General features: G+C 41.1%; 1 protein-coding gene across 16 annotated transcripts in view; it reads right to left on the bottom strand.

Moving 5' to 3' along the window:
• Positions 1 to 967: 967 nt before the first annotated feature.
• LOC706619 (transducin-like enhancer protein 4) overlaps positions 968 to 19,783 on the bottom strand; it is a 156,597-nt gene continuing 137,781 nt past the window's right edge. For all 16 annotated transcript variants that reach the window (XM_015117957.3, XM_001103112.5, XM_001103029.5 and 13 more), the window contains 6 exons: positions 14,948 to 15,197; positions 13,625 to 13,872; positions 12,013 to 12,160; positions 11,320 to 11,470; positions 10,889 to 10,965; positions 968 to 2,676 (listed from right to left, as the gene is read on the bottom strand). In XM_015117957.3, the coding sequence (XP_014973443.1) occupies positions 2,569 to 2,676; positions 10,889 to 10,965; positions 11,320 to 11,470; positions 12,013 to 12,160; positions 13,625 to 13,872; positions 14,948 to 15,197 (982 nt within the window). In that variant the 3' untranslated portion in view covers positions 968 to 2,568. The remainder of the gene's footprint in view (positions 2,677 to 10,888; positions 10,966 to 11,319; positions 11,471 to 12,012; positions 12,161 to 13,624; positions 13,873 to 14,947; positions 15,198 to 19,783) is intronic.

Raw genomic sequence — 19,783 nt, 5'->3', positions numbered from 1 at the left:
CCAGTCCAACATAAACTCCACCATCCTGTCTAGGTGACACACCTTTGAAGATGATCACTTACCCCCGTGTTATTTATGGTTTTTAATTTTTCAGCCAGCCTTGACTGACTTGTGTGTCATCATTCGATGTAACAACGCACATGGTATCACACTGGAAGTGCGGCTTCCAGTCCAGTTGATGAATACTGTACTTAACTCAGCAACCAAAGTCAGTATCTCTGTTACGGACGATCCTTCCAGAATAGTGTGGGGCTTCCAATCTTCCTACTTAGTAGAACCTTAAAATGTCAGATTTTTGAGTCCCAGGACTTTAGAATTCTTAATTTAAACTCCTCATCATACTGAATCTTCATCCACCCAACCAGTAGCAGCCCAAGAAGCCTGGTGTAAAGATCTCAGTGTGGTATGCTAGAAATGCTTCCCAAACCCAAATGGCTGGCAATGGTTTACGTGGGCTAACTTAAAGGCCGCGTTCATGTGTCCAGTCCAATATGGTAGCCATTAGCCAAATGTGGCTACTTGACACTTGAAATGTAGTTTGTGTGACTGGTAAATTGGATTTCTAGTTTTATTTAACTTTAATAAATTTAAAGAGCCACATATGCCTAGGGTAACCATATTGAACAGCATACCTCTAAAGCATCAAGGGTTTGAGGGACATGATAACCTTTTGATAGGCAGTACTTTTACAAATCAAAGAGGTACTCAATAAATATTTAGCACCAACTGGTCACTGTTAACTTTTATCACCTACCTTTCCTAGCTCCTTTCAAGTAAAGACAAAACCAAAACAAAAGTAGCAATAATGAAAAAACCCACACTACTTTAACAACAACAAAAAAACCACATTACCTTAACAACAAACTCCCTTGAAAAAACTAGGCATTTTTAATATATAGGAGTGGCACAGCCAAAGATAAAAAATAAACTAATGTCATCAAGACAAAGAATTAGAAAAATAAGCATACTAGAAGTTATTTATGTTTAATGCTTAAAAGTCTGAATGCACAAACAATCTACCATTATAGAAGTACTGGTGGTCAATACAATGCATTAGAACTATGTACAATGCACAGTTTAGTATCAAAATCTTTCTACACTGTAGAGTTTTACGAAACTGTTAATGACATCAAACACTAAGCACTTAAGACACCATTTTTTTTTCTGCTACCACATTAGGAACGTCAATGGACAGTCCATTTCAACTTGCAGCATCCATCCATTTCTAGTATGAAATTAAGTAATTTTCTACTTATACAATAAAGTATATCTACACGGTTCTTTTGATTTTGATCCATAGCAGCAAAGGCACTGTACATCAGCAGATCCACAGACTTAAAAGATTTTTAAAGCATTCAAACAAAAAATAATAATAAAAAAAGAAGTCACATATTATAGTTTAACAGCAACAACAACAACATAAAAGATAACACCATGTTTCTGGCACAATGGCACAGCCTGTGTCCATGTCAGGGACATCCAACTAAGACATGGAAAGAACCGGAGGTAAAGAAAGCAAGTCCTCATCCCAGGAGAGAGTCCATTCTTTGTGTTTTTCAGAGGGAGTCTCTGCAAACCCTCCTCTGCTGTCCTTGTTTTGTGAAAGACTTAACTTGCACAGCAGTGGGAGTCCTCCCCGTAACTGTGCAGCTCCCAAAGAGCATGCCACAAAATAACCCATAATTTCTCATAACAACAAAACTGACTAAAGATATATATATATATATCTCCCTTTTGCAAAGAAATGTGGCAAAAATATCCAGAAGGGATTAAGTTCTCTCTTTGAGGCCAAATTTAATTTGTTCATCTGTCTATAATACAACAAAAAAGGGAACTAAAAACATATTACAAAGACACTTGTCAACGAGTCAAAAAAAGAAAAAAAGTCCAATTACTTTTATCGAATATAATCTAAAGCTATAGATATATTGGTTAACGTCATCTAAATAGATCCAAATGAGTATGAGATGGCCTGTTGTGTTCTAATTGTTCAGCCAAATTTCCAAAGGTCTTTGAAAGATGTAGAAAACAAAAACAAAAAAACCTAATAACAACACAGCAACATATTGCTTCCATGTGTAATTATACATTTCACATCTCTATACAGTCATCAGTCTACATTTAGTGACATTTTAAATCAATTATTTTAAACCTTCCTTTCCCCTCCTTTGCCAAAAAAAGGGGGGGAGGGGTATCAAATACAACGCACCTTCATTATCAATGCAGGAGCAGACAGCTTTATTTAGTCAGTCATTGTTAGAAAGCCTTCTTTAAACAAAATAAATATATTACAGATATAATACATAATTAAAGATTCTGTTCACTGTTAAGTATGCTTATTCCATGTTCTTCCAAGTAGATAGCTGAAGATTTGGTATCACAGGTTTTTAATGACTATTCACAATTCAATAGCAAGTGGGAAGTGAGGTTAAGAAAGGGGATTTAAACTCCACAACTGCAATGAGTATCTGAAATCCTTGGTTTTTAGATGCGGGGATGGGGGTGAACAAAAAGGATGACAGAGCAAAGTGCTACCAGGAGGAGTCCAGTCTGCATGAAGATTTGTCCTTAATAAATAACTTCATAAACCGTGGCCTTCTTATCCCCAGAGCCAGTGACAATGTATTTGTCATCCACGGAGATGTCACAGCTAAGCACCGATGAGGATTCTTTGGACTAGGAAAGAAACATATAATCAAAAATGTTAAATACCGAAAGAAAATCCCATGAGTATGGAGGACTCGGAGCAAATGCAAATGTAACGTGCTCCTTCACCAAACAGGAGCCCAGTCAAGGAAAGGTGAAAGGTGGTCACGGAGAGTGTTGCTGCCTTTTTATTTATTTATTTATTTATTTTTTAACGAGACAGGGTCTCCCTCGGTCACTCAGGATGGACTGCAGTGGTGTGACCACAGCTCACTGCAGCCTCGACCTTCTGAGCTCAAGCAATCCTACCACCTCAGTCTCCTGAACTGCTGGGACTATGACATTGGTGTGTCCCATTACACCTAATTTTTTAACTTTCTTTTTCTAGAGACAGGGTCTCACTAAGTTGCCCAGGCTGGTCTCAAACTCCTGGGCTCATGCGATCCTCTTGCTTTGACCTCCCAAATTATGCATGAGATTACAGGCATGAGCCACCACGTGGTACTTTCTTAAAATGGCAGAGGTGGATCGGATCCACCCTTGGCAACACCTCACCGGGTCAGTCAGGAGGCTTCTGCCCTGGGGACATCAGGTAGGCAGGCAAGCCAATGGTTTGAGCACCTCTGCTGGCAAAGCAAGACCTTATTTCAAGCCCTATTCTACCGTTAAGAGGGGGGTGTTATTGGCATGAAAAACCCTCAACTTCAAACAGATGGCTTGGAGTTAGGTTGAGCTGTGGAACATGGCACAGGTCACTTAACCTGTCTGCACCTCAGTTTCCTTACAATAGCAAATAGGTAGACATTTTACCTGTCTACCACCTCAGAGGGATGCAGCAGAGTTCAGTGAGATCAGATATGAGAAATGGCACTGAAAACACATTAAAAAAAAAAACAAAGAATGTAAAATTATTTCTAGTGAAAAGCCTAATGCTCCCACTGTTAAAATGTAACACAAATTTGCAAGAGGGGAGAGGTTCAACAGTTAAAAAGAAAAACATACCATACAGTTTTGTATATACTATATTCAACTGTAGTATGAAGGATTCAATGTTAACTTTTAACTAAACTGTGCTCACTGAAAATGAAAACAACACAGGATTTTAACCAGGACTCTGAATACTTTAAACACTTAAAGACAGTACTTAGGCTTACTATAAAACATGTACTTTTTTAAGTGCAGTTGGGACTATCTAACAAGTGATAATCCATGATATGAAAAATGCTGTATTAAATTATAGGTTTCGAGATCCGCACCAAGATGGCCGAATAGGAAGAGCTCCAGACTCCAGCTCCCTGCGTGAGCAATACAGAAGATGGGAGATTTCTGCATTTCCAATTGAGGTACCAGGTTCCTCTCACTGGGGCGTGTCACACAGTCAGTGCAGGACAGTGGGTGCAGCCCAACAAGCAAGAGCCAAAGCAGGGCGAGGCATCGCCTCACCCGGGAAGCGCAAGGGGGAAGGGAAATCCCTTTCCTAGCCAAGGGAAACCGTGACATACAACACATGGAAAATCGGGTCACTCCCACCCTAATACTGCGCTTTTCCAAGGGTCTTAGCAAATGGCACATCAAGAGATTATATCCCGCACCTGGCTTGGAGGGTCCCACACCCATGGAGCCTCCCTCATTGCTAGCACAGCAGTCTGAGATCTAACTGCAAGGTGGCAGGGAGGCTGGGGGAGGGGTGCCCACCATTGTTGAGGCTTAAGTAGGTAAACAAAGTTACCTGGAAGCTCAAACTGGGTGGAGCCCACCACAGCTCAAGGAAGTCTGCCTGCCTGCCTGCCTCTGTAGACTCCACCTCTGGGGACAGGGCATAGCCACACAAAAGGCAGCAGAAACCTCTGCAGATATAAATGTCCCTGTCTGATAGCATTGAAGAGAGTAATGGTTTTCCCAGCACGGAGTTTGAGATCTGAGAATGGACAGATTGTCTGCTCAAGTGGGTCCCTGACCCCCGAGTAGCCTAACTGGGAGGCTAGGGGCCTCCCACACTAGGGGCAGACTGACACCTCACACCTCACACGGCTGGGTACACCTCTGAGACAAAGCTTCCAAAGGAACGATCAGACAGCAACATACGCAGTTCAGCAATATTCACTCTTCTGCAGCCTCCGCTGCTGATACCCAGGCAAACAGGGTCTGGAGTGGACCTCGAGCAAACTCCAACAGATCTGCAGCTGAGGGTCCTGACTGCTAGAAGGAAAACTAACAGAAAGGACATCCACACCAAAACTCCCTCTGTACGTCACCCTCATCAAAGACCAAAGGTAGATAAAACCACAAAGATGGGGAAAAAGCAGAACAGAAAAGCTGGAAATTCTAAAAATCAGAGTGCCTCTCCCCTTCAAAAGGAATGTAGCTCCTCTCCAGCAATGGAACAAAGCTGGACGGAGAATGACTTTGATGAGGTGAGAGAAGAAGACTTCAGACAATCAAACTTCTCTGAGCTAAAGGAGGAATTACGATCCCAGTGGAAAGAAACTAAAAATCTTGTAAAAAGATTTGATGAATGGCTAACTAGAATAACCAATGCAGAGAAGTCCTTAAACAACCTGACAGAGATGAAAACCATGACATAAGAACTACGTGTCAAATGTACAAGCTTCAGTAACCGACTCGATCAACTGGAAGAAAGGGTATCAGTGATTGAAGATCAAATGAATGAAATGAAGCGAGAAGAGAAGTTTAGAGAAAAAAGAGTAAAAAGAAATGAACAAAGATTCCAAGAAATATGGGACCATGTGAAAAGACCAAATCTACGTCTGATTGGTATACCTGAAAGTGAAGGGGAGAATGGAACCAAGTTGGAAAACACTCTGCAGGATATTATCCAGGAGAACTTCCCCAACTTAGCAAGGCAGGCCAACACTGAAATTCAGGAAATACAGAGAACACCACAAAGATACTCCTTGAGAAGAGCAACTCCAAGAAACATAATTGTCAGATTCACCAAAGTTGAAATGAAGGAAAAAAATGTTAAGGGCAGCCAGAGAGAAAGGTCAGGTTACCCACAAAGGGAAGCCCATCAGACTAACATCGGATCTCTTGGCAGAAACCCTACAAGCCAGAAGAGAGTGGGGGCCAGTATTCAACATTCTTAAAGAAAAGAATTTTCAACACAGAATTTCATATCCAGTCAAACTAAGTTTCATAAGTGAAGGAGAAATAAAATCCTTTACAGACAAGCAAATGCTGAGAGATTTTGTCACCACCAGGCCTGCCCTACAAGAGATCCTGAAGGAAACACTAAACATGGAAAGGAACAACTGGTAGCAGCCACTGCAAAAACATGCCAAAATGTAAAGACCATCAATGCTAGGAAGAAACTGCATCAACTAACAAGCAAAATAACCAGTTAACATCATAATGACAGGATCAAGTTCACACATAACAATATTAACCTTAAATGTAAATGGACTAAATGCTCCAATTAAAAGACACAGACTGGCAAATTGGATAAGGAGTCAACACTCGTCAGTTTGCTGTATCCAGGAGACCCATCTCACGTGCAGAGACACACATAGGTTCAAAATAAATAAAGGGATGGAGGAAGATCTACCAAGCAAATGGAAAACAAAAAAGGGCAGGGGTTGCAATCCTAGTCTCTGATAAAACAGACTTTAAACCAACAAAGATCAAAAGAGACAAAGAAGGCCATTACATAATGGTAAAGGGATCAATTCATCAGGAAGAGCTAACTATCCTAAATATATATGCACCCAATACAGGAGCACCTAGATTCATAAAGCAAGTCCTTAGAGACTTACAAAGAGACTTAGACTCCCACACAATAATAATGGGAGACTTTAACAGCCCACTGTCAACATTAGACAGATCAATGAGACAGAAAGTTAACAAGGATATCCAGGAATTGAACTCAACTCTGCACCAAGCGGAGCTGATAGACATCTACAGAACTCTCCACCCGAAATCAACAGAATATACATTCTTCTCAGCACCACATCACACTTATTCCAAAATTGACCACATAGTTGGAAGTAAAGCACTCCTCAGCAAATGTACAAGAACAGAAATTATAACAAACTGTCTCTCAGACCACAGTGCAATCAAACTAGAACTCAGGACTAAGAAACTCAATCAAAACTGCCCAACTACATGGAAACTGAACAACCTGCTCCTGAATGACTACTGGGTACATAATGAAATGAGGGCAGAAATAAAGATGTTCTTTGAAACCAATGAGAACAAAGATACAACATACCAGAATCTCTGGGACACATTTAAAGCAGTATGTAGAGGGAAATTTATAGCACTAAATGCCCACAAGAGAAAGCAGAAAAGATCAAAAATAGACACCCTAACATCACAATTAAAAGAACCAGAGAAGCAAGAGCAAACACATTCAAAAGCTAGCAGAAGGCAAGAAATAGCTAAGATCAGAGCAGAACTGAAGGAGATAGAGACACACACAAAAAAAACCCTTCAAAAAAATCAATGAATCCAGGAACTGGTTTTTTGAAAAGACCAACAAAATTGATACACCGCTAGCAAGACTAATAAAGAAGAAAAGAGAGAAGAATCAAACAGACACAATAAAAAATGATAAAGGGGATATCACCACCGACCCCATGGAAATACAAACCACCATCAAAGAATACTATAAACACCTCTATGCAAATAAACTAGAAAACCTAGAAGAAATGGATACATTCCTGGACACACATACTCTCCCAAGACTAAACCAGGAAGAATTTGAATCCGTAAATAGACCAATAACAGGCTCTGAAATTGAGGCAATAATAGCCTACCAACCAAAAAAAAGTCCAGGACCACACGGATTCACAGCCGAATTCTACTAGAGTACAAGGAGGAGCTGGTAGCATTCCTTCTGAAATTATTCCAATCAACAGAAAAAGAGGAAATCCTCCCTAACTCATTTTATGAGGCCAACATCATCCTGATACCAAAGTCTGGCAGAGACAGAACAAAAAAAGAGAATTTTAGACCAATATCCCTGATGAAACATCGATGCAAAAATCCTCAGTAAAATACTTGCAAACTGAATCCAGCAGTACATCAAAAAGCGTATACACTATGATCAAGTGGGCTTCATCCCTGGGATGCAAGGCTGGTTCAACCTACGCAAATCAATAAACGTAATCCAGCATATAAACAGAACCAAAGACAAAAACCACATAGATTATCTCAATAGATGCAGAAAAGGCCTTTGACAAAATTCAACAGCCCTTCATGATAAAAACTCTCAATAAATTCGGTATTGATGGAACATACTTCAAAATAATAAGAGCTATTTATGACAAACCCACAGCCAATATCATACTCAATGGGAAAAAACTGGAAGCATTCCCCTTGAAAACTGGCACAAGACAGGGATGCCCTCTCTCATCATTCCTATTCAACATAGTGTTGGAAGTTCTCGCCAGGGCAATCAGACAAGAGAAAGAAATAAAAGGTATTCAATTAGGAGAAGAGGAAGTCAAATTGTTCCTGTTTGCAGATGACATGATTGTATATTTAGAAAACCCCATTGTCTCAGCCCAAAATATCCTTAGGCTGATAAGCAACTTCAGCAAAGTCTCAGGATACAAAAGCAATGCGCAAAAGTCACTAGCATTCTTATACACCAGTAGCAGACAAACAGAGAGCCAAATCATGAGTGAACTCCCATACACAATTGCTTCAAAGAGAATAAAATACCTAGGAATCCAACTTACAAGGGATGTGAAGGACCTCTTCAAGGAGAACTACAAACCTCTGCTCAATGAAATAAAAGAGGACACAAATAAATGGAAGAACATTCCATGCTCATGGACAGGAAGAATCAATATTGTGAAAATGGCCATACTGCCCAAGGTAATTTATAGATTCAATACCATCCCCATTAAGCTACCAATGACTTTCTTCACAGAATTGGAAAAAACTACTTTAAAGTTCATATGGAACCGAAAGAGAACCCTCATTGCCAAGATAATCTTAAGCCAAAAGAACAAAGCTGGAGGCACCATGCTACCTGACTTCAAATTTTACCACAAGGGTACAGTAACCAAAACAGCATGGTACTGGTACCAAAACAGAGATATAGACCAATGGAACAGAACAGAGCCCTCAGAAATAACACCACACATCTACAACCATCTGATCTTTGACAAACCTGACAATAACAAGAAATGGGGAACGGATTCCCTATTTAATAAATGGTTCTGGGAAAACTGGCTAGCCATATGTAGAAAGCTGAAACTGGATCCTTTTCTTATGCCTTATACAAAAATTAATTCAAGATGGGTTAGAGACTTAAATGTTAGACCTAAAATCATAAAAACTCTAGAAGAAAACCTAGGTAATACCATTCAGGACATAGGCATGGGCAAGGACTTCATGTCTAAAACACCAAAAGCAATGGCAATGAAAGCCAAAATTGACAAATGGGATCTAATTAAACTAAAGAGCTTCTGCACAGCAAAAGAAACTACCATCAGAGTGAACAGGCAACCTACAGAATGGGAGAAAACTTTTGCAATCTACTCATCTGACAAAGGGCTAATATCCAGAACCTACAAAGAACTCAAACAAATTTACAAGAAAAAAAAACCCCATCTACAAGTGGGCAAAGGATATGAACAGACACTTCTCTAAAGAAGACATCGTTTATGCAGCCAACAGACACATGAAAAAATGCTCATCATCACTGGCCATCAGAGAAATGCAAATCAAAACCACAATGAGATACCATCTCACACCACTTAGAATGGCAATCATTAAAAAGTCAGGAAACAACAGGTGCTGGAGAGGATGTGGAGAAATAGGAACACTTTTACACTGCTGGTGGGACTGTAAACGAGTTCAATCATTGTGGAAGACAGTGTGGCGATTCCTCAAGGATCTAGAACTAGAAATACCATTTGACCCAGCCATCCCATTACTGGGGATATACCCAAAGGATTATAAATCATGTTGCTATAAAGACACATGCACATGTATGTTTATTGCGGCACTATTCACAACAGCAAAGACTTAGAACCAACCCAAATGCCCATCAGTGACAAACTGGATTAAAAAAATGTGGCACACATACACCATGCAATACTATGCAGCCATAAAAAAGGATGAGTTTGTGTCCTTTGTAGGGACATGGATGCAGCTGGAAACCATCATTCTCAGCAAACTATTGCAAGAACAGAAAACCAAACACTGCACGTTCTCACTCATAGGTGGGAGTTGAACAATGAGATCACTTGGACACAGGAAGTGATGTCACTTCATCACACACTGAAGTCTGTTGTGGGGTGGGGGGAGTGGGGAAGGATAGCATTAGGAGATATACCTAATGTAAATGACGAGTTAATGGGTGCAGCACACCAACATGGCACATGTACACATATGTAATAAACCTGCATGTTGTGCACATGTACCCTAGAACTTAAAATATAATAAAAAAGAAAAATAAATAAAAAAAATAAATTAGAAGCTTCATGACTGCAACAATTGGCTTTTTTTGCCCTACTTATTATCTTGCATACTATTTTGGATTCGATGGAATTAATCTACTTTATGATGACTTAATACCACTTGGTCAAGAAAACTGCAAGTCTATTATATTACTTCTAGAAAAGAACACTAGGAAATAACATCCTAAATATAGAAGGTTAATAAAGGCAAGTCTTTCACCTTGCCTATGAAATTCTCACGTACCAGTAGGAGAGAGGAGGAGAGAGTGTGTGTGTACACGTGCATATATGGGTACTATGTCTACAATTTGGTCCTTCTACAAATAATTTCACAAGCTATACAAAGTTCCACTGAGTCAACAGGAAAAGTAAAAGTTTATAAAACTGATTTTTATCAAACGTTTTCATAGCACTCTTCTTTGGAAAAATAAAAAAACTACTACTACTAACAAGAGCGTATTTAAGCAAAATGCTCGACTTTTAAAATTAAAAATTAAAAAAGACATACATGTACAAAATTCCCAGAAGACATAAAACCTCTACTCCAAAAAGGAATTCATGATGAAGCAACAGTGAGCACTGAATCAGGCACAGCACTGGCTCTGAGCACAGAACACTGGGGACTATCCCCAGCTCCATGGCTTTGCTGTGACACTTAACCTCCCCTTGGACACAGTTTCCTTCTCTGTACAATGTGCATAATACTAGCTCTGACCTGCCAGGACACTTCTGCACATTATTAATCTGAGAGAATGCACAGAGAGTTTGATTAAACAAACATAAGTGGTAGTTAACAAGTTCCATGTTACCTGGAATATACTGGCCCCATAAGGTGTTCTCCAGGCATTCAGAAGGTTGTCCTTTCCAGTGCTTACAAACCATTTGCCTACAGGTAAAGGGTTTTGAAAAAGGCAATGTTTGTGTTACTTTGTCAGACACCAAGATGTGCTTTATAGAACATCAAACTATTCACAGAAAACTCATTCATTTGTAAAAAAGTAACTTTCGCTTCAAAAATAAAGTCTATCTTTCTGGATTTAATGAGTCATTAATCCTTAAGGTTAAAGTGGATTAATGCCAGAAAATTACATGGCGTTGGGGAAGCAGGCATGTATCAGGAAGTAACAGAATTCTGAAGAGGGGCATGGTAATGAACTCAAGGATTCGACTTGGAAATAACACAGGAAGGGGGAAGGAACAATTCTGGTTGACAGAAAATGGACAAAAGGTGCTTGCTTACCACAATGGGCAAACTTGAGCGACAGCACACAGCTCTCATGAAGATGTAGTTGGTATTTGTCTGGCTTGGTGACATGTAAAACTTCCACATTGCTGTTCTCCATCCCCACTGCAAGCCACTCTCCAGTTGGGCAGTAGCCCAGAGAAAAGATCTAGAATTAAAACAGGTGATGGTGACAGTGGCCACAGTGGACACACTTCTTTCATCTGGGAGGTACTATCCCTTCTACAGATACTACTTACATTATGAAGAAAATCAAGATAATTTGAATTGTACAGTGGAAAACCAAAGTCAAATGGATGATTTCAAAGTAATGAGATTTCAAAGTGGTTAATCCAGAATCAAAAGTGACATCACACGGTAAGTGAACTGCCTCTTCTTTCAGTAGGTGGTATGTTTCATAAAACTGTATCTTTTTTATTTTTTTTATTTTGAGACAGAGTCTTGCTCTGTCGCCAGGCTGGAATGCAGTGGCGCAATCTCAGCCTCCTAGGTTCAAGCGATTCTCCTGCCACAGCCTCCTGAGTAGCCAGGATTTACAGGCGCATGCCACTATGCCCAGCTAAGTTTTGTACTTTTAGTAGAGATGGGGTTTCACCATGTTGGCCAGGATGGTCTTGATTTCCCAACCTGGTGATCTGCCCACCTCAGCCTAAAACCCTGTCTTTGAAATGCCTCAGCCACAGATCATACCTGGGAGGTGAAGTCGTGCTGCTGCAGCTGCCGCCCCTCACGCAGGTCCCAGGACCTCACCGTGTTGTCCAAACCGCCCGTCCAGAGCTTGGTGCCATCATTAGAAATGTCAATACAGCTGGCTCCGTCCGTGTGGCCCTGGAATTGCCTGAAAATGTCAAAATGGAGGGAAAGCCCTTGAAAAGTTAGCTTTTAGTTAAACTCAATTTAGAATTCCTTGATGATTCAATTTCAATCCAGGCCTTATTTGTAGATTTCATTTTGGTTTATTATGGTTTCTAATTATTCAAAGTAGTAACAAAGCATATATGAAGAGATTAAAGTTTAACGGAGATGCCAAATGTCCTGCACTTTTTGCTTGATTTTGAATACTTAGGAATTCTTCTAATTACTTTTTCATGAAAACATGATTGATATTACTAATGAAAAAAAAAATCTGAAATTAACAAAAGGAAACACGCCTACATGTATATGAACTAATCAAAGATATATTCTGAGACCTATTCTAACACTGTGCTATGAGGGAGAGAGAATTTAATTTTCCCTTTTAGAAAGGACTGGGGATGGCACAGGGAGCGACAGAACTAGTCCTGCCAATGAGCAGCAATGTGTCTGTGGGTGGCTGTGCAAGACGGAAGGCGAGGCTCTCAAGTAAGGCACCTGGAAAAGATACTCAGTGTGAACTACTGGCCCAGGAATCACTCATGGCAAAATGTACCAAGGTCACCAGGAGAAAAAAGGGTTAGAAGCAGCTTCACATAAGAGCCTGCCTGATAAGCAATGAAAATGACGATTTGTTTTGGAATCTATAGGTTTCAGTCCTTTGAAATAACAGATAGTAAAGTCCTCTTCTTTCACACACATGACTTGTAGCTACCTCTGATTACAACCTTTTCATACCCTGTAGCTGATCATTCTACTTGCTTGCTAATCTCTTAGGTATTGACACCTAGAGAATCGTTTCAGAGCTTTTCCCATCTACCAACACCAACCCTTTATAATCTCACTTGTAAAGTTTTATCTATCCAACCTCAAAGGTGGGACAACAGATAATCTAGACCATTTCAGAATGAGTTGCACCCAATACAGTGCATAGGCCCATGGGAGTTGCTAAATACCTGCTGAAGGAATGAACCTGTTAGATGTCTATGGCACTCAAGCCAGTACCATACACTGATGTCTATGGCACCCAAGACAGTACCATATACTGTAAATCTTCTCAATGAGGCTCTATCAACAGTAATGGTTTGTTAGCAAACACAGATGGCAAATTACAGATGTCTAAGGAGCTCATGAAGTCATGGAAACCTTATGTATATTAATTATGTCAAACTGACCTCATTTTGTTAAAACAAATTGGTGATGCTTTAGTATAATGTCAAGGAAGAAAAAAACCTCATTTTATGAAGTTCAAGTACTATAGAAAACCAGATTTTTATACTGATAATTTGTTTTTAACATCTTAAAATGGACCTGTTCTGAACAATTTTTAGTAAGATACCCCTTTACACACACACACACACACCCCCCATACCTACATACACAGTACTTTGGCAAAATATGGTAAAATCGGCTCCTCCTCACAACCTGGTAACAGATCCTGCTAACCTACCTCACCAAGGTCTGGTTGTGCAGATCCCACACAGCGATGTTGCCGTCGCTGCAGCATGAGAAGCAGACCTTGGAATCGGGGCTGATGGCCAGGGCATAGCAGGCGGGGGCCGAGGATGTCAGCTCTGCCTTGATGCGTGGGGTTGGAGCCGCCAGGTCCCAAATGGACAAAGTACTGGCTTCCCCTCCGACAATTAGGGTGCGACCATCAGGGAGCAATCTGCAGGAACGGATGTAGTTATCCCTGTTCTGTAGAGACAAAAACCATCAAGAGATTACTCATGAGGAAAGGAAAACAGCATTAACATGAGAGCAGAAATCCATAAAAGTATTGTGTTCCCTCCTGGTTTAATGAGCCATTTATACTTATGACAATGATAAAGTGGATTAATGCTAGAAAATTACATGATATTAGGGAAGTACTTAAACTTGATCTACAAAATGTAGTACTGAGATATTTAATCTTAATTAGCATCAAAATGCAAAGCTCTAAACCCACTCCCACCACCACCAAATTAACCAACTGCTTGCATCATCTGCACACACAGATACACACGTACACTAATGCAGGAGCTCTTACAGTCTTGGAGTATCCAAACCTGGAACCTTGGTAGACTCAGGCTCAGTTCTGCTGCTGAAAGGTCCTGCTACTGATGGCAAGAAAGTTTCAGGGATATCTCCCTGGCAGTCTGTTCCTTTTGCCTGGGCCTGCATTACGTGACTAAAGGGCATCATGCGTTTGATGAAGCTGCACCAGAGGTAAGACTTGATCATGGAGTGTTAAGTAACAGAAAAAAAAAAAGTTCCTCCTAGCTCATGAGGTTACGGGAATCTTATGTATATTTAATTATGTTCAATTGATGTAGCCTCATGCTATAGCAAAAATTCTACTAAACTGACATTTCCTAAAGAACTCAAGGGCTAAGGCCAATGTAGCAGCTGAGGGGCTATCTAGTATTTGCCACATGAGGCAGTAAGTTACTCTTTACATGTGACAGATGATATTTAGGTGCACGCTCATAAAGTCACTGTATGGGCTCTTAGTTTGCTTAACCATCGGAGGGGAAAACAAGAGGTTTGTCTTTTCCCATGGGAGGCAGAGTTAATGAAATCAGTATGGTGCACATGCCACACATGAAGAACTAGATCACTGTGTCTCTAGGAAGCAAAAGACATACTCTAAGTGAAAGATCGCAATCCCCTGAAGAGCAACTATCCACCTGGGATCAATACTGTGTGGTGTTGCTCATACATACAGTTCTCTCATCAGCTCCTCCTGTTTTCTGAATGAAAGTCTAAGTCTTGTTCATCCATGTTCACTCACCAGACAGTCGAGCTGGGAGACAGGACTCTTATTGCCAGGGTGGCTGATGTCCCAGACCTTGACGCAGCCCTTCCCGCCTGTGTACACGTGTCTCGTGGGGTTGCTGATGGTCACCGCGCACACCACCTCCCCGTGGTTGAGGGTGTTGATCTGGCGAGCATGCCGGGGGATTCCGGGTCCGATGAGGGCATCGGGGGGAAAAGGGACAGGCTGCATCTGACCGTCTGCGCTAACATGGAAGGAGTATGCTCTAAGGCAAGGGAGAGGAAAAAAGAAAGAGGGGAATGTAAAAAATGTCCCTTAACTGTTCAGTGTAATGAGATGAGAAATAAAACACCTTCTGTGCCACTTGTGATTTACGAACAAATCGAATGTACCCATACAGTGTAAAGAACATAATTTCCAGAATCATACAGCTAGGCTGCTACAGAGCTAGATCTCAGGCTGACTCTGTACAAACTGCTGTGAGACATCAGTAGTTACTTAGAATCTCTAAACTGCAGTTCTAATCTCTAAAATGAAGAGAATGCTACCTATACCTCACAGAATTCAATGAGATAACCAATGTCACGTGCAGCAGCCACCTTCAGGGATTCTCTATAAACCTGCATTGCCTTCTCCTTTGGATGAATCAGAGGCCTGTGATGAGGCCTTGCCTACAGATCAATTCACTTCAGGCAAGGGACTTACTAAGGGAGATGAGTAGGCCAAAATCAGGAAGCTTAAGGAGTTGAGAGCCTCTAGGCTTAGATGTTGAAATGACAGATGTGAAAAGAAAAACAAAATGATAAAGCCCTAGTTTAAAACCTTGATCAGACTTGACAATCACAAATTCTAAAAAATCCAAATGGAATGAGAACCTAAAAAAGCGTCCTGACAGCCCCAAAGGCCCGCCTGTGAGTATCTCTCAGCAGTTCCATCTCCAGTTCGTTTCCAGGGAAAGCCCTCAGGTGGTGAAAGCATTTGGTTCTAAAATGCAACTTAAGTAAGAGCATCTCCCTCAACACACTCATTTTTATTTTTAGGGCACTGAAGTCAGGAAGGGGCGAGTGAGGCTATTGTGATGCATGTTTCTGGAAGCAGAAGACACCAGAGGCAGGCAGGCGGCAGCTGGGCCTATACTGGGGACTATCACAGGCAACAGCCCATTTTAGAAACAATGCTATTCTACTTGGGCACGGAGCTTGGGAATCTGCTCTGCTTATGGAAAGTAGTTCACAAAAGACACACCAAGGGAAAGCATTGTGGGTGCACAAAGGACAGGAGGCTGGACCAAACTGCGGAAGCTGTAGAATTAAATTAAAAGTTTATCGTTCCTTAATGCAAACATTTACAGGCCGGCCACATTCATCAAAATTCAGTCCGTTATCGAATGGTCCTCAACTACCTGAATGTTCCCAGAAAAAACGAAGCATGCATTGAGGCTGTGGAAGATGAAGGCACCAGACAGTGGCAGGCTTACTTCCTCTGCAGATGACAGAGTGTTGTAGAACATAGTACGTGAGACTTGCTGGAGGGGAAGGATGTGGGAAACTAGGAAGCCAATGGACAGAAGACGTTTCTTGCATCAAATCAACAGGACTTGGAGATACACTGGATGGGTGACCTGAGAGAGAGATGCTGAAGAGGACCCAGGGCTTAGAACCTGGGTGACCACGTAGACTGCATTACCTAGTGAAGATGACAGGGAAGCATAACTCAAGGGTACACCTACAGGGAGGTGAAGGAATTGGTTTTCTTGAACTTCAGGGCAGAAATCCAAACAGCTATGATTCAGGAGAGAGGTCAGGTTAGAAATCATCCATAAAGAAGTGATGTCTGAAGCTAAGGGGACGGAAATAAGAATCCCAGAGCAGATTATGCAGTGAGAAGCAGACCAGATACAGAATCCCAAAGAATGTGGACATTTAAGGAATCTCCAGCCAGAGTAGTCATGGAATTAAATTATTAGTAGAGATAATAAAACAGAAAGGGGGAGAAGATGTTCAATCACATGACAATTTACTAATATACATTCACTTAACACACGTTTCTTGAGTATCCCAGTGTGCCAAGCACTATGGTAAGAATGGAATAAGAAAGAAATGCACACACCTTGTTCTCCTGAAGTTACAGCCTGAGGGGCACATTCATTAGTGAGATATGCACATAAATAACTATCAAAATGTCAGATGGTCAGTGTGATGAACAATGCATGGTAGTCTAGGAATTTGACAGAGTGAAAAGGACAGAGGAAATGGCAATGGGGCTGCAATATTAAGAATGGGTACAAATTGTCTGAAGATAGTATGATGATTAGGAGTATGGCAAATTCAAAGGCCAGAGCAAGAGCGCATGCTAATTATTCATTTATTCAGCAAATACTTCCTAAATGCCTCGTATGTTCTAGTTACCATCAGGTGCTGGGAAATCAGAGGTGAACAATACCGACAAAGTCCCTATCCTTACACTAATATACATCCTAGAGGGGAAAACAGGTAACAGATAAATATAAATAAGTAACCTCAAACAGTGGAAAATAGCATTAAATATACACACACAGTTTCAGATAAAAGAGAGTAGGGGTGCACAGAGTGGCCATCAGGTGGCCCTCTCTGAAGAGGCAGCATATGGGCTGAGAGCTGAAGGAACGACACAGGCCTTACAAATAAGTAACGGGGAATGTGCCAGGCAGAGGGAACGGCAAATGTAAAGGCCTTGACCAGAAATAAGCCAGGAGGCCAGAATGCATTTGATGGAGAGCATATAGGATATGAAGGGACAGGTAAGGCCAAACTAAAAAGGGCCATGTAGGCTGTGATGATTATGAATATGAATCTGGAGACTTGTGCAAAAAAAAGTGACACGATTCAGTTAACGTCTTCAAATGGTCTTCTGATTGTTGGGTGAAGAATGGAGTGTAGGTGGCAAAATGAAAAGACAACTAGTCTGGGGACTACACAGTAATCCAGGGGAGAAGAAGTGGCTAGAGCTTGGGAGACAGTGGTAAGTTGGAAATAGAACGTGGAGCACTCTGGCTGACTGGAGCCACAGTAGGTTGTGTGGATGGGATGATTAGAATTTGGAGGGGGCACAGGGGTGATGACAAGTTCTTCTTTGTGAACATGTCAATACAGGTAACTGAAGGTGAGGAGGGCAGATGTTCACTAGAGATGAGGGGGTCCAAGACCACGATGAAGATGTTGGGGGGTTGTCTTTGTAGATACCAGAGTCAACCAGGATTACGGCAGCCTCTGGGTGGTGGCAGACTCTCAGCCGTGTATCAAGTCTTTAATACACTGGGGAAATACTTCCATCAAGGTGGAGGAGGAGGTAGTCCGATGGCAAGAGCCTGAAAGGAGCAAAGTTTTCATAAACAGGCAGAAAAGTTCTGTTCTTGGCAAGGCTGGGGAAGGGGTGGCAACCACAGCTGTTATTAACCCCACTGCTGGTGCTGAGGTCAGCGAATGAAATGGAAAGGTCACCCCGTATAGAGCTGCAGGTGAAGGGGTGGCCTCAGGAGATGGCCAGATTTCAGTTCAGACAAGAAGGCGGCAGTAATGCTCCTTAAAGGCGGAGGTTCTGAGGGATGACGACCGAGAAAAAGGCTAATTGATTTAGCAATTAGGAGGTCATGAAGACTAAATCTTAAAGGAAGGGAAAGGAAGATTATTCCAAGTTTAGATGGTGTTATACATTCTTAATGATAATTTATTAGGAAAGTCATCTCATTCTCTAGTCTAGAATCACTAAATGGTTTTTAAAGAGCACTGAGATTTTAAATAGTTAAGAACCCAGGCACACCATTTCCTTCAAGGTCTTCAACAGGACAGCCTTCACCTCAATCACAACTACTCTGTGAGCACCTACTATGTTCCCGGGAAGAGTCCTTTCAAGAGTCCAGATGAATTCCAAGAGCCTGCTTTCATTCATGTGGCCCTCTGTTCGCTATTAATATACATAGAAGGCACTCAGAACTGGCAACAATAAAGCTCTAGTACATACTTATTAAATATCAGATTTCGATAGACTCTTTGACTGTAACTAGCAAAGACTCCTGGAAGGTATGAGGGAAGTCAACACAGCTAGGAATCAGAGAAACCCAGGCGCAAAGGACGATTCTGTTTCTAACTAATTTAATGCAACAATATATTAAGTATCTCCCATCCATATACTCTGACGCCAATGTCATGCTAAGGATACAAAATTAGGTAATGCACCTGGTCTTGCCCACAAGTGACTAACAATCTAGTTAGCATGATGAGAGAAAAGTACAGAAGTGACTACAATATCAGGTCACATTCTAATGGAAAGTATTCTGAAGTGTTTTGAAAAGGAAAGATAGAGCTTATGTTGCATGAGAGAGAGACATGGTAATAGAAATGGGTTTTTAAAGAGTGAAAAGATATCATCAAGTAAAGACAAAGATGGAAAAAATATTCCAGATAGCAAGAATAGCAGAGAACAAAAGTCCCAAAAGGATGAGGTGAAATGAGCTGGTTTTAATCCAGGAATTCATTCAATAATAACCACACAGTAGGTGGATAGAGGAACTGGCCAAGCATAGTCTGAAAAAACATACCAGATCTATATCTCTATATAATTAAATCAATGTAATGCTATAAAAGGGAAGGACCAGAATGCCAGCCTGAGACCTTCCCAGAATTGACTGAAGGGATTTTTGAGGGATAGAGGGAGTGTGCCATTACTGGGCAAAGCTATTCATAAAATCAACTTAGTAGCAAGGATTAGGATGGACAGGAGGAATTAAAAACAATTATTCCTGTTGGGCATGGTAGCTCACGTCTGTAATCCCAGCATTTTGGGAGGCCAAGGGGGATGGATCACTTGAGGTCA

This window comes from Macaca mulatta, chromosome 15 (assembly GCF_049350105.2).
Source record: "Macaca mulatta isolate MMU2019108-1 chromosome 15, T2T-MMU8v2.0, whole genome shotgun sequence".
NCBI classification, from domain to species: Eukaryota; Metazoa; Chordata; class Mammalia; order Primates; family Cercopithecidae; genus Macaca; species Macaca mulatta.
This window is presented reverse-complemented; position numbering and strand designations above follow the sequence as displayed.